The sequence below is a fragment of the Schistocerca gregaria genome, chromosome 3, assembly GCF_023897955.1.
Source record: "Schistocerca gregaria isolate iqSchGreg1 chromosome 3, iqSchGreg1.2, whole genome shotgun sequence".
Lineage (NCBI taxonomy): Eukaryota > Metazoa > Arthropoda > Insecta > Orthoptera > Acrididae > Schistocerca > Schistocerca gregaria.
Genome location: NC_064922.1, coordinates 901959286 through 901972145, shown reverse-complemented (window position 1 = coordinate 901972145; position 12860 = coordinate 901959286). Strand labels below are relative to the sequence as shown.

The 12860-nt window shown below is 44.6% G+C and overlaps 1 protein-coding gene across 1 annotated transcript in view; it reads right to left on the bottom strand.

Moving 5' to 3' along the window:
* The window catches only part of LOC126355193 (adenylate cyclase type 2), a 286733-nt gene that overhangs the window by 51553 nt on the left and 222320 nt on the right, over positions 1-12860 (bottom strand). The window contains exon 13 of the mRNA XM_050005421.1: positions 5288-5451. Coding sequence (XP_049861378.1) covers positions 5288-5451 — 164 coding nt within the window. The remainder of the gene's footprint in view (positions 1-5287; positions 5452-12860) is intronic.

Below are 12860 nucleotides of genomic sequence, written 5' to 3'. Positions count from 1 at the left end.
ATGTTTCATGATGTCTCTATTCTTCTCCTCCCTTCACCGTGAGTCTCCCTCATACTCCCTGCTGCTAGCACTCCTATCTAAAATCTGTCTCTTCAATAATGTCTAATTATAACAGTACTTATGATCTACGAATATAAACTCTATATGTATGTATTTTTCCAGGTGTGCCTTTGTAATTGTTTATTTCACTTTTTGTACTAGATGTAGTTTAACATGCCTACTAAAACATATGAATGGAAAATAAGTAGAATGCCTGGTTAGATGTAAGAGAGGGCCTATAGCCCTAATATTGCCAGATTAAATAAATAAATAAACAGTAGTGTAAGTGTCCTGTTCACCAGACAGTGCGCCAGCGTTCTGTATTAAATCCTGTACACTCCCACAAATCTACGAAGTGAGCCTATGTACGCTGTTGGTGGTCTTCCGTTGGATGTGGAGATGATAGCCTTTTCAGTGACTACAGTGTTATCTCAGATCAGCTTGGCTACTGTGATTGTACTACAGCGCTGTAGTCGGTGTACCCATGTTGTAAATAAAAACATTAGTTTACGTTACTGTTCTCCTAACTTATATTCTCCACAGAGGAGTAGCATTTCTACCTGCTCTTCGTTGTGGCACACTGTATTCACACTAACCTACACCTGAAGACTATTAACTGAGTGATAAGTGTGCATTTTCCTGATTTTTCCATTTGTTTACTGTCAACTCTAGCAAGTGGAGCAGTCACCCAGGGCTCTTTATGTGTGTGCTGTAGTGTAGTATATAGGCGTCAGAGCCAGTTTTGTCTTACGTTTTCATTAACGTCATGTTTACTTGAATGGTGGACTGCGATATGTTTTTGAACAAGTCTTGAGGAGAAGAAGTGGATCTTCGAAAAACAATGTAGGATGACATTACAAATGACGTACTGCTCCTCACAGTTTCGTAACTAACGAAGGTACAAGAAAGGGAATCACGCTGGTTAGTGGATTCCTTAGTAGCTGGTCATCATCTGCAATATATATATATATATATATATATATATATATATATATATATATATATACTCCTGGAAATGGAAAAAAGAACACATTGACACCGGTGTGTCAGACCCACCATACTTGCTCCGGACACTGTGAGAGGGCTGTACAAGCAATGATCACACGCAAGGCACAGCGGACACACCAGGAACCGCGGTGTTGGCCGTCGAATGGCGCAAGCTGCGCAGCATTTGTGCACCGCCGCCGTCAGTGTCAGCCAGTTTGCCGTGGCATACGGAGCTCCATCGCAGTCTTTAACACTGGTAGCATGCCGCGACAGCGTGGAAGTGAACCGTATGTGCAGTTGACGGACTTTGAGCAAGGGCGTATAGTGGGCATGCGGGAGGCCGGGTGGACGTACCGCCGAATTGCTCAACACGTGTACATCGATGTTGTCGCCAGTGGTCGGCGGAAGGTGCACGTGCCCGTCGATCTGGGACCGTACCGCAGCGACGCACGGATGCACTCCAAGACCGTAGGATCCTACGCAGTGCCGTAGGGGACCACACCGCCACTTCCCAGCAAATTAGGGACACTGTTGCTCCTGGGGTATCGGCGAGGACCATTCGCAACCGTCTCCATGAAGCTGGGCTACGGTCCCGCACACTGTTAGGCCGTCTTCCGCTCATGCCCCAACATCGTGCAGCCCGCCTCCAGTGGTGTCGCGACAGGCGTGAATGGAGGGACGAATGGAGACGTGTCGTCTTCAGTGATGAGAGTCGCTTCTGCCTTGGTGCCAGTGATGGTCGTATGTGTGTTTGGCGCCGTGCAGGTGAGCGCCACAATCAGGACTGCATACGACCGAGGCACACAGGGCCAACACCCGGCATCATGGTGTGGGGAGCGATCCCCTACACTGGCCGCACACCTCTGGTGATCGTCGAGGGGACACTGAATAGTGCACGGTACATCCAAACCGTCATCGAACCCATCGTTCTACCATTCCTAGACCGGCAAGGGAACTTGCTGTTCCAACAGGACAATGCACGTCCGCATGTATCCCGTGCCACCCATCGTGCTCTAGAAGGTGTAAGTCAACTACCCTGGCCAGCAAGAGCTCCGGATCTGTCCCCCATTGAGCATGTTTGGGACTGGATGAAGCGTCGTCTCACGCGGTCTGCACGTCCAGCACGAACGCTGGTCCAACTGAGGCGCCAGGTGGAAATGGCATGGCAAGCCGTTCTACAGGACTACATCCAGCATCTCTACGATCGTCTCCATGGGAGAATAGCAGCCTGCATTTCTCCGAAAGGTGGATATAGACTGTACTAGTGCCGACATTGTGCATGCTCTGTTGCCTGTGTCCATGTGCCCGTGGTTCTGTCAGTGTTATCATGTGATGTATCTGACCCCAGGAATGTGTCAATAAAGTTTCCCCTTCCTGGGACAATGAATTCACGGTGTTCTTATTTCAATTTCCAGGAGTGTATATATATATATATATATATTTCCCTACTGGACGGAAGATATTTAGGGTGTTCAAGATAAAAGGGACCCCAATAGTTCTGTCAAGTTTCTTTCTTGAATATCCATTTCTGTACGTTCCTTCCATATTTCGGCCTTAGCTTTTTTCTTTAGTACCGCACTGCCATACGATCTCTTGATATTCACACAGCTGCTACGCTTTTTCGCAAAGCGTTCTTTAATTTTCCTACGTGTGGTATCTGTCCTTCTCAGTGTCGTGGGTTTATCTACAGATTTGTATCTTTCCTCTAATCATTCCTGGTATCCTATTTTCCACCTTCTGCCAGACTCATTTTTAGATGCTGTGTTCCTCCTTGACTACTTCACTTGGCTGTGTTTTTATATTTATTCTATTCATAAATTAAATTCGATATAATAAGTATTATTAAAAGATTTCTAGTGGGTTTGTCTCTTCACCTAATCTTTCCCCTGGTGACACCAAAGCTATGCGTTGCTCTTCACTTGCGTTCCATTTCCCTATTTCCGTCATAGTTACATTGTACTCGCTCCGAGACCGTCAAACACCTGTGGTTCTTTCAATTTATTGAGATTACTTTTCCATTAATTTCTTACATTTCTGCAATTTCTTCTTGTTTAATCTGTAATTCATAATCAATAAATTGTGGTAAGGGACCACAGGCGCCACTGGAAATTTTTTGCAGCTTAAAATTTTGGTTCAAAATCTGCTCCTTGCCAATATGTAGTCTAGCCAAAAACCATGTGTGGTCTCCACTCTCTTCTATATTTTCAATCTTGTTTCAGAAAACTTACAGTTTCTGTGTGATAAAATAATACTCTTAGAAAAATTCTAGTAGCTGGCTTCCCCCGTCATTCCTGTCGCTCATTATTTGTCGTCGTACTATTTTTCCGTTTCTTCCTCTTTCCTAATATCAAATTCCAGTCCTCCTTAATAAATTTTCATCTCCTTTAACGTACTGACTAGTTTGTTTTATGTGATCTCACAGTCTTTCAACCTCTTCATCATTTGTGGAACTAATAGGCATGTTACTGTGATTTATTACAGTGTGTCTTGGTTATGCTAATACGCCCACTGTACTGTTCATATCAGTCCACTCATATTTCTATTTTGTGTTTGATTATTAGACCTCCTGCTGCACTGACTTCACTTGTTTTGTTTGATAATTCTGTGTGCACCTGATCAGAACTTCTGTTCTTCCTGCCATTACAGTTCATTATTTTTCACTTTATCTAATTCCCACCTCGCCATTTCTGCTTTGAAGTTCTCCGATCTACCGACCCCATTAAGGAATGGAAATTTCATACCCTGACACGTAGACTACAGATTTGTTGTTTCTGATGACAACACCCTCCAACATTTTACGCAAGAGGATCTTTTCATTAAACTGTACATCAGTGATACATATTTTTTCTCTTCATTCCTAAGGTTTGGAGTGCCAGCACATCAAGTCCACGTTGGCTTATGCAACAAAACTAAATCAGTCAAATGGCCCGAGTGTTGCCCTTGCAACTACTAATTAAGCTGCTGCCCCTCTTCAGTAACCGTATTCTAATCTGGCTCTTTCACAAATACCCTTCAAATTTCGTTGCATATACGAGGGTTGGAACTTAAACAGTGGCAAATATTTATTGTCAATCGATAGAAAAGAGTTACATGTTTGCACCTGTTACTGTCCTTCAACATCAGCATTTTGTAGAACCCATTTCCAGCGATGTGGAAGGCGTAGTATACTGTTAGCAGAGGCTGTTCTGTTTATGGTGCGAATGGCGTGGTGTACTGCCTGTCGAATCTTTGGAACAGTTCTGAAGCGAATGCCACGAAGCCAAAACTGCAACGCCCGTCAAACGAATGGCGTCATTATGGGCCGCCGCAAAAGGCGAAAGTGCATGAAAGTTATGGTGATTCTAGTGTACAACTGTGATGGTGTTATCCTAAAGCATTGCGTTCCTCCACGGCAGAGCGTCAAAGCACAGTATTAGGCTTCCTTTTTTTGGAGCATCGTCTGCGAACATCTTCGTGAAGGAAGCGGCGACACTTTCTGCGCAACCCACCCATCATTTTGCACGACAATGCGCGGGCGCATTCAGCGCAAGCTGTGGCTGCTCTGTTCGGTCGATGGGACTGGGAAGTACTGTACCACCCACTATATTCCCTGGACTTAAGTCCTTGTGACTTATGCTAAAGGAACCAGTTCGTGGCATGCCCTTCAGAACTGTTCCAGAGATTCGACAGGCAGTAGACCGCTCCATTCGCACCATCAACTGAACAGGCTCTGCTAACGGTATACTAGGCCTTCGATATCGCTAGCAACGGGTTCTATACAACGCTGGTGTCTACTTTGAAGCACAGTAACAGGTGCAAACATGTAACTCTTTTGCATCTGTTGTGAATAAATAGTTGCCACTGTTTAAGTTCCAACCCTCGTACATTAGAGCTCTCTGCATCACTGAGGTACGGAAGCCACCACACCGTGCCAAGCCCATCGTTCGAGCAGATATCTTAAGAACAAGTGATTTTGATCGTATAAACTGTTTTGATGATGGTTTCCATTCCGTTCTACTGATATATACTTAGTTGCTAGACAACATTCGCGCAACAGCATTAAGAGAACCACGTGGAGTAGTTAACGTATGATCTGTGTCCCACTGAAGGCATAAGGTCTAAGCTACACAGTGAAACTATTTGATTTCCTTATTTAGTAAAAATTAATGATGACTTTATTTACTTTAGTGTACGCTAGGATGACAGTGTGTAAATACTGTAGCTAGTAGTAGCAGTAGTAATGGTAGTGCTGGCAGTAGTAGGACAGCGTCGCCTGACTCACCCGTCGCGCGTGCTGCGGAAGTAGAGGTGGAAGGCGTCTATGGAGGAGTAGAGCGCGAGGTGGGCGGCGGCGGTGGCGACCATGAAGAGCAGCTTGAGAAGGAAGCCGGCGCGCAGGAACACCGACACGGCACACAGCGACAGCGCAGAGCTGTACAGGTAAGACTGCAGTCACGTCACGCGCGGCTCCTCTGGCAGCGAACAGACACAAGACACAAAAGCAACAACACTACCACGCCACAGGAGGAATACTGCAACACAGTCATACCATCACGACTCGAAACTGTTCAGTTGCACCAACATTCGCTCGATACTCTCAACACTCGACATCCGAACACTCGACGAGGAGGGATGCCAAATTACCATGTGCATGAATAAATCGGCAAAGGATCCCTTTAAGAACCCCCTCAGTGCCACCCATACACCTTTCTTGAGCACGTTAAATCGTAGCTTTCAGAGACCTAGACACTCGTTCACTGAGTGGTGCCTCGTAGCTGCTGTAGCGCCTGAGGGCTGGCAACCCTGCGTCAGAGGAGTCCAAAGGGTTGCCTGCTCTCAGGCGCTACAGCAGCAAAAAGACACTACTCGGTGAAGGGGTCTCTGACAGCTACGTCTTCAACGTGCTCAAGAAAGGTGTATGGGTGGCACTGAGGGTGTTGCCGAACAGGGATCCTTTGCCGCTTTATTAGTGCACATGGCAATTTGGCATCACTCCATGATCACGCTACAGGAAGACACCAAAGAATATGTTTAAAAAACGTAAACATCCTTTGTTGCTTTGGATCACGTTAGATTTCATCAAGTGCTTTTCAGTGGTGTTTAGTGATTCCACCGGCCATACCAGAGCAAAACGTTGCAATCGCACTACACACCAAAGAGGCCATGTCACTTTCAGCGGGACTGCAGTCCGTCGATGTCCCTAGACGAATCATTCAGAGGGTGTTAGCAGTGTCTAATGTTGTCAAGAGCGTCGTACTGCTGCTCATCGCACTGCATACTGTCGTTTTTGACCTGGAAATATGTAAGAATCTACGCCCCAAGCAAAGGGCTGTTTGCAATAACGCCTTTTATGCCATCTCATAACGGCTTTTCATGTCGATTTTGAGTGGTTGTGTGTCTCAAATGTTTTCCTAATCCACCCATAAGAAAACATTGTATGATTTCAGCGCTGGATGTCGTGGTTCTGACCTACACAGCAGAGGCGTCGGAAGAAGGGTGAAATGTGCGTAAGGGGATGACGAACTTACAATAGTGCGGTATGTCCACGACGGCGTTGGGCACAATTGTGATGGAACTTGCTGCAATTGTGACATCTCAGCCCACTGTACACCTCATATGAACTCCTGAGCTGTGGCCTTATCTTTCGCATGTGTCAACACCTTGCTGTTTGAAGTGTTGGCGATCCCGAGAGTGACATCGCAGGCCACCACGCTTTTACAGCATTATAAAGGTGGGTTGTAGGCATCTTTGAACCAAATTTCATACTTATGCTTCGCAATTGGAGACAATTGCAGGGTTTCGCAAAAGTGACAACTTTTTTTTCTAGTAATGTATGTAACAATTCACACACACACACACACACACACACACACACACACACACACACACACACACAACAATCCAAATTACAACCACAAAATGCAGAAACACACATGATACAACAGAACAGATCACAAATATGTAGAGACTTAAGAAAGTAAGTTATACATGTCGTCCTACGCTAATACAATTGACCAACGAGAGTGGTGCATTGGCAGAAGGGATTACATGTTCCGGGTTTCCTGTATACTGCTGTGGTACGGTTAACAGGTGAATCACAATCTGAGAGTGAAATGACGTGGCAACAGCAAACGTAGTCCAAAATTGAAGTACCTCGGACAGTAAAATACTTGAGTGTAAAACGTCTGAATTACACATAGATTCTTCGCGAAATTCTGGTACTGCATGGACCGAATGCAGTGTTGCACACAGCGAGAGTAGGGACATTTTGCCAACAATTTGACCAAATCGCACCGACGAGGGTGGCTGATGCTGATCGGGAAAGAAGGCCATCGACATCGACCAGAGACGACAACGTTCAGGCAATCGCCAGTCTGAAAGAACATCGGAGGAAAAGATATTCCCCAAAGAGGAGGACGTTCGCACAGCTGTTCTGGAGTGGCTCTGTGACCACGGAGCGGATTTCCAGCATCAAGGAACTGAACGATTGGTAGAACGTTCCGACCGCTGTTTATAGACACCTTCTGACAATGTTGAAAAATAATGTCACGTTTCTGAGTCACTCTGAACTGTATTGCAACGTTCAACAGAAGTTATTTGGTCTGTCACGATGATGTATAACTTACTTTTCCAAGTCCCCTCGCACAAAACCAAAATCATCTACAACAGTAAGAGCATCGCAGATACTACCACAGAGGAAATATCCACACGTACTAAATGAAGAACGGTTGTAATAATACATTCAAAAGCAAGCCCCGGCAGCAAGAAATAAAAATTGAATACAAAATAAAAGATTTTTTTGCGTTATTTGTACACATGTTCATTTTTCAGGAATATACATATTACCACGGATATCGAAAGACTCTTATCTTGAATATTAGTGTTATATATATTCACTGTCAAGACATAAATAAAAAAACATACAAATGAGTTGGGTGCTTCTAAATATTGCACTAATCAAGGTAACCAACGGCATGTTTTCAGTTTGTAATATCGTAACATGTAAAAGGCATTCCAGATTCTAAAGCATAACCGAAGCATAATGATTATTGATCTCAAACACTCGCCTGCTGTGGGTAAAATGAGAATCATTCTGTGAGACAGTTCATAATATCAGGTAGATAAAAAATTTGCATCTGACTACCAGGACCGGACGTGATTTGCTAACATACCACAGTATTAAAGTTATAAAGTGTACGGTGCACGGCGAGTGATAAGCGCTGTAATGATTAAGTCCTGTTCAGTCACTTTACTTCACTACGTCTTCATAAGAAAGCATAAAACAAATGACACTGCATTTTACAGGCCAACATTTATAATGGAAAACTATGTCGCTATTTATCTGGGAGAATACAAAAAACTATCTCTTAACACAGTCAGTTACACATGCGTGCTTATGACTTTTCACTCGTATTGCAATTTTATGGTCTTTTCTATTCTATTTTTCTATAGATGTACAGCAAATTTGTTTGGTGTATAACTGGTCAGTACTGTTCGATGAGTTACTGGCGTGCATTCAAGTTATTCTTTATATTTTTCTTTGTATTTTACCACGTTATTGTTCGTGGTTTTTAAGGAAATCTGATAGTCTTAGATATTGTTGGGGAACATATGCATTTTGAAAAGACAGTATGTTACGTTACCAGTATATCGTGTCTTAAATGACGTGTAGGGACTAACCTGATACATGGCAAACAGGACAGTGCGATATTACTTAGAATTCTTTATATGCTAACAGTCCGGTTTATGAAACCATAATACTCATTTAACCAACTGAATCTCAGCCAGATACCCACAGAGAACAGAATAGATCTCCACACTAGTATTACGTGACAGTCGAGAATAGCGCTGGAGAGGCGAGGCGAGCGGTATCAGCGAATCTGATCGCGGTCAGACCTGCGTGCACAACACGCAGCCACTTCATCTGCGGAGTCATGCAGGCAAAAGGATTTCCACATGCTACAATGTCAAGGAGAACCTCGATTCGCAAGACACAAATGTCTTTGGCATCAACGTGTTGCGGAAAGCTATTGTCACTGAATGTGGCGGATTAAAGCTGCCATTCAACCTTGAAGCAGAGACACAAAGATAGTAATTTTTTCATGGCTGATTTCACGAAGGAATGGGTAAAAATCGATAGTATTGGTACGACGTTCGCTTCGTAACGCAGTGTACAGGTGCTAACTTCTTTTGTTAGCCAGACGGACTTCGTTTTACATTCCAGGGTCGACAGCGCAATGGTAGTGATTCGAGTGCACGTGCGAGCAGAGTTACATAGAATATTAATGATTACAACATCAAGGGCTTTTGGTAGACGATAAGTGAAGAGAGGGAAACCGGTTAGAAGGAAGTATATCAACTAGTACAGATAAGAAGAGTGTAAGAAGGACTTAATAGAGAAGCGGTATTCTGCTTTACAGTGGATCAAATGGACCGTAATTTTCACATGCTGTAGCTACAGCATACCATGTTCCATTAACAGTTTCTCGCTTATCATGGTGAAAAATACAGAATGACGCTGAGCGTACTGGAATTGTCATTGTAACAATAGTGGAAACCAACAGTGCGAGTTGGTACCGTTAGTGTTGTGCTTGTCAAATGAACAGTGACTACATTTAGGCGTTTAATCGTTTCGGATTACTGAGCAATCTTACAGGCCATGCCCATATCCTTATCAACAGAGACTGAAGTGAATAATAACCAAACTATACATCAATGTAATAGGAATATACGATATGGGCACTATGTATTTACAGATCCTAACCTTCCCGTGTTCGCCTGTCACTTGTATCTGAGTTCTACCACTTTCCTATCCCAATTAGATAGATTCCGACTGCCATAATTAAACTTGCGACTGCTAATGGTCATTGAATTGTAGGAAAGAGTGGGGGGGGGGGAGGGTGGGAGTTGGGGGGGGGGGGGGGGGAACGTGCAAGTGACAGTGCATACAGGACGTCCGCTGTGACCGAGCGGTTCTAAGCGCTTCAGTCCGGAACCGCGCGACTGCTACGGTCGCAGGTTCGAATGCTGCCTCGGACATGGATGTGTGTGGTGTCCTTACGTTACTTAGATTTAAGTAGTTGTAAGTCTAGGGGACTGATGACTTAAGATGTTAAGTCCCATAGTGCTCTGAGCCATTTGAACCAAGTGCATACAGTGATGAGCCATTGTCAGTTGCGAGACTAAACATCACCTGCTGGCGTCGTGGCACATGAAAAGTACAATATATAAGCGGAACAGAGACGAACGGAGAATGGGAAATAATTATATTGGCGATAGGGGCCTGAAATGGGAAAAATTCACTGATGTGGACGACTTTGACAAACAGCAGATTTCTGTGGCCCGGCGACTGTGAATGAGCATCTCGGAAAAGGGGAAGCTGGTCAGCTGTTCGCGTTAACTGGTGTGTGTACATGTTTTTGTAGGAATTTGTCTTGTTTCCGATGTCTGAAATCTCGCTTGTAAGGCCTGAATTTCATAGACATGCTCGCACAATCTCGGCAAAGGAGCTACGCTACTCAGAGATGAGTTGGAGGTGTCACTGGTCTGCGAAGATGCGCGGCAGTTTTGCCTGTTGGTCGGTAGGAGAGGAGAGAAGAGGAGAAAGACAGATGAGCTTTGGTACTATATGCGAACAGCAGAGTTTTGGTTTAGTAGGAGCAAGCAGCGAACAATGGAGATTTTTGGGAATCATATTATGGTCAATATAGCTCTAAGCACTATGGGACTTAAGGTCTGTGGTCATCAGTCCCCTAGACTCAGAACTAATCAAGCCTAACTAACCTAAGGACATCACACACATCCATGCCCGAGGCACGATTCCAATCTGCGACCGTAGCAGCCGCGTGGTTCCGGACTGAAGCGGCGAGAACCGCTCGGCCACCGCGGCCGGCAATCACATTATGGATTAATGGAAGATTTGTTGTAGAGAGAAAAGAACCGATTTCTGCATTGGTACGGTTATGCCGTTCGTGAGCCCGCCCAACTAGCCTTGCGGTCTAACGCGCTGCTTCCTGAGCGAGAAGGCGTGTCGATCCCCGGCACGAATCCTCCCGGCGGATTAGTGTCGAGGCCCGGTGTGCATCCCAGGCTGCAGATGGCTTTTAGGCGGTTTTCCATCTGTCTCGGCGATTGCGGGTTAGTTCCCCTATTCCGCCACAGTCACACTATGTCGGCGATTGCTGCGCAAACTCGTCTCCACGTGGGCGTACATCGCAATTACTCTACCACGCAAACATTTGGGGGTACACTCGTGTAGTATGAGACGTTCCCGGGTGGGGGGTGGGGGTCCATGTGGTCCGAACCGCACAATTACCCTGGGTTTGGTGTGGGGTGGCCGGTGGACTGCCGTGGCCTGTTGTGGGCTCGTGAATCACTGAGGGCTACGGCGGGACGAAGCCTCTCCGTCGGTTTTATTCCCCCGTTCAATACACGACACACAAATTCCCTTCGTGAAAAATGGATTTCAGGTAATGATTAAGTTTTGTTTCATCTGCAGAAGCAGTATGATAATGCAGTATTCTTGGTTCGTTAGAGATCCAGATCAGAAATCTTTTTGGCTTTCATTTCTGTGTTGGAAATTATCGATCACTGTGAGAGAACTGGATTTAAGAATCAGATTTTGGAATTTTGTTTAAGGAAAAAATACACATGTGAAGTTTGATTTATGTAATTCTTGTATTATAGTTATATGATGTCAGATAAAGCTTAACTGTTATTCAAGTTTCATTAAATATTGTTGAGTCAAACAATATGAGATTGCTATTAAGTTCATTTAACCCGGTGTCATTGTCGACATCCCATGAGTTAATTAATTTTCAATTTATTTAAAACCATTATCAAAAATTATGAATCAAGAAAGGTAGCATAGTTTTTAGAGAGCGCACTGCACCTTTGCGTATCTCAGTAGTTAAATTTTGCAGCTCTGTTATCGCGCTGTAGCTGCGAGAGCAATTTGCAATTACCGAGTGCGACTCAAGTGAGCCAAATAGAGTAGAAAACAGATTCTTTCTTTATTTAAATTTCACATGGACAGACTTTAGTTTCAAAGTCATGAGTTTGTCATCAAAGTTCATAGACACATTTGGTCATAGCAGTAATTTAAAGACAGGACAGATTTTCATAGAATTCTCGCAGTTCGATTTCTCTACACATTCTCGTAGTTGAATTTTGTCACCAACAGCAAGCATTACACAGGCCATCAGCTATAAAGTTTGCTATGCCAACCATTCAGAATAGGAAGTGCAAAGTTTAGCATCTGACAGACAGTTTAACATCACAATCAATATTACGGCCGTGGTCCCATTCGCCCAAACAGGAAACACGCTTAAGGCGTCATGGACACCCAAGCTAAAGTGCCTCCGATGCGATTGCAGACAGCATTACCAGCGTAGTCTTGGCGATCACATGCGCGAGGCCACACTTGTGCGCTACGGGCGGGCCAGGGCGCTGCTTAAGCAGAAGTTGAACACGGTGAGGATGAGATTTGGCAGACATTCGTTCGCGATAGTCTGGCGGTTGACCCCTGGGGCTTGCAGTATAAGACTGCAGTGTCGAAAGTTCGGATATCGACGGTACCGTCAACCCTGAGGATGATCGCTGGAAGCCACACCAGTAACTGTAGAGAATCTGCACCTTGTTACCCGACGATAACAGCGAAGACGAGAATGAGGAACAGGGGAATCTGAGGAGGCCATAATCAACAGTGCAGATTTACTTTCACTAAAATTAAATTTATCAGATAACGTCGCGAATCTCTGTGAATAGTGGTTAATGGGCGGTAAGCGACAAGATCCTTGAAGCCCACACCTCTCTGACACCCATGCCTTATGTCAGGGAGTATGAGAAACTTGCCT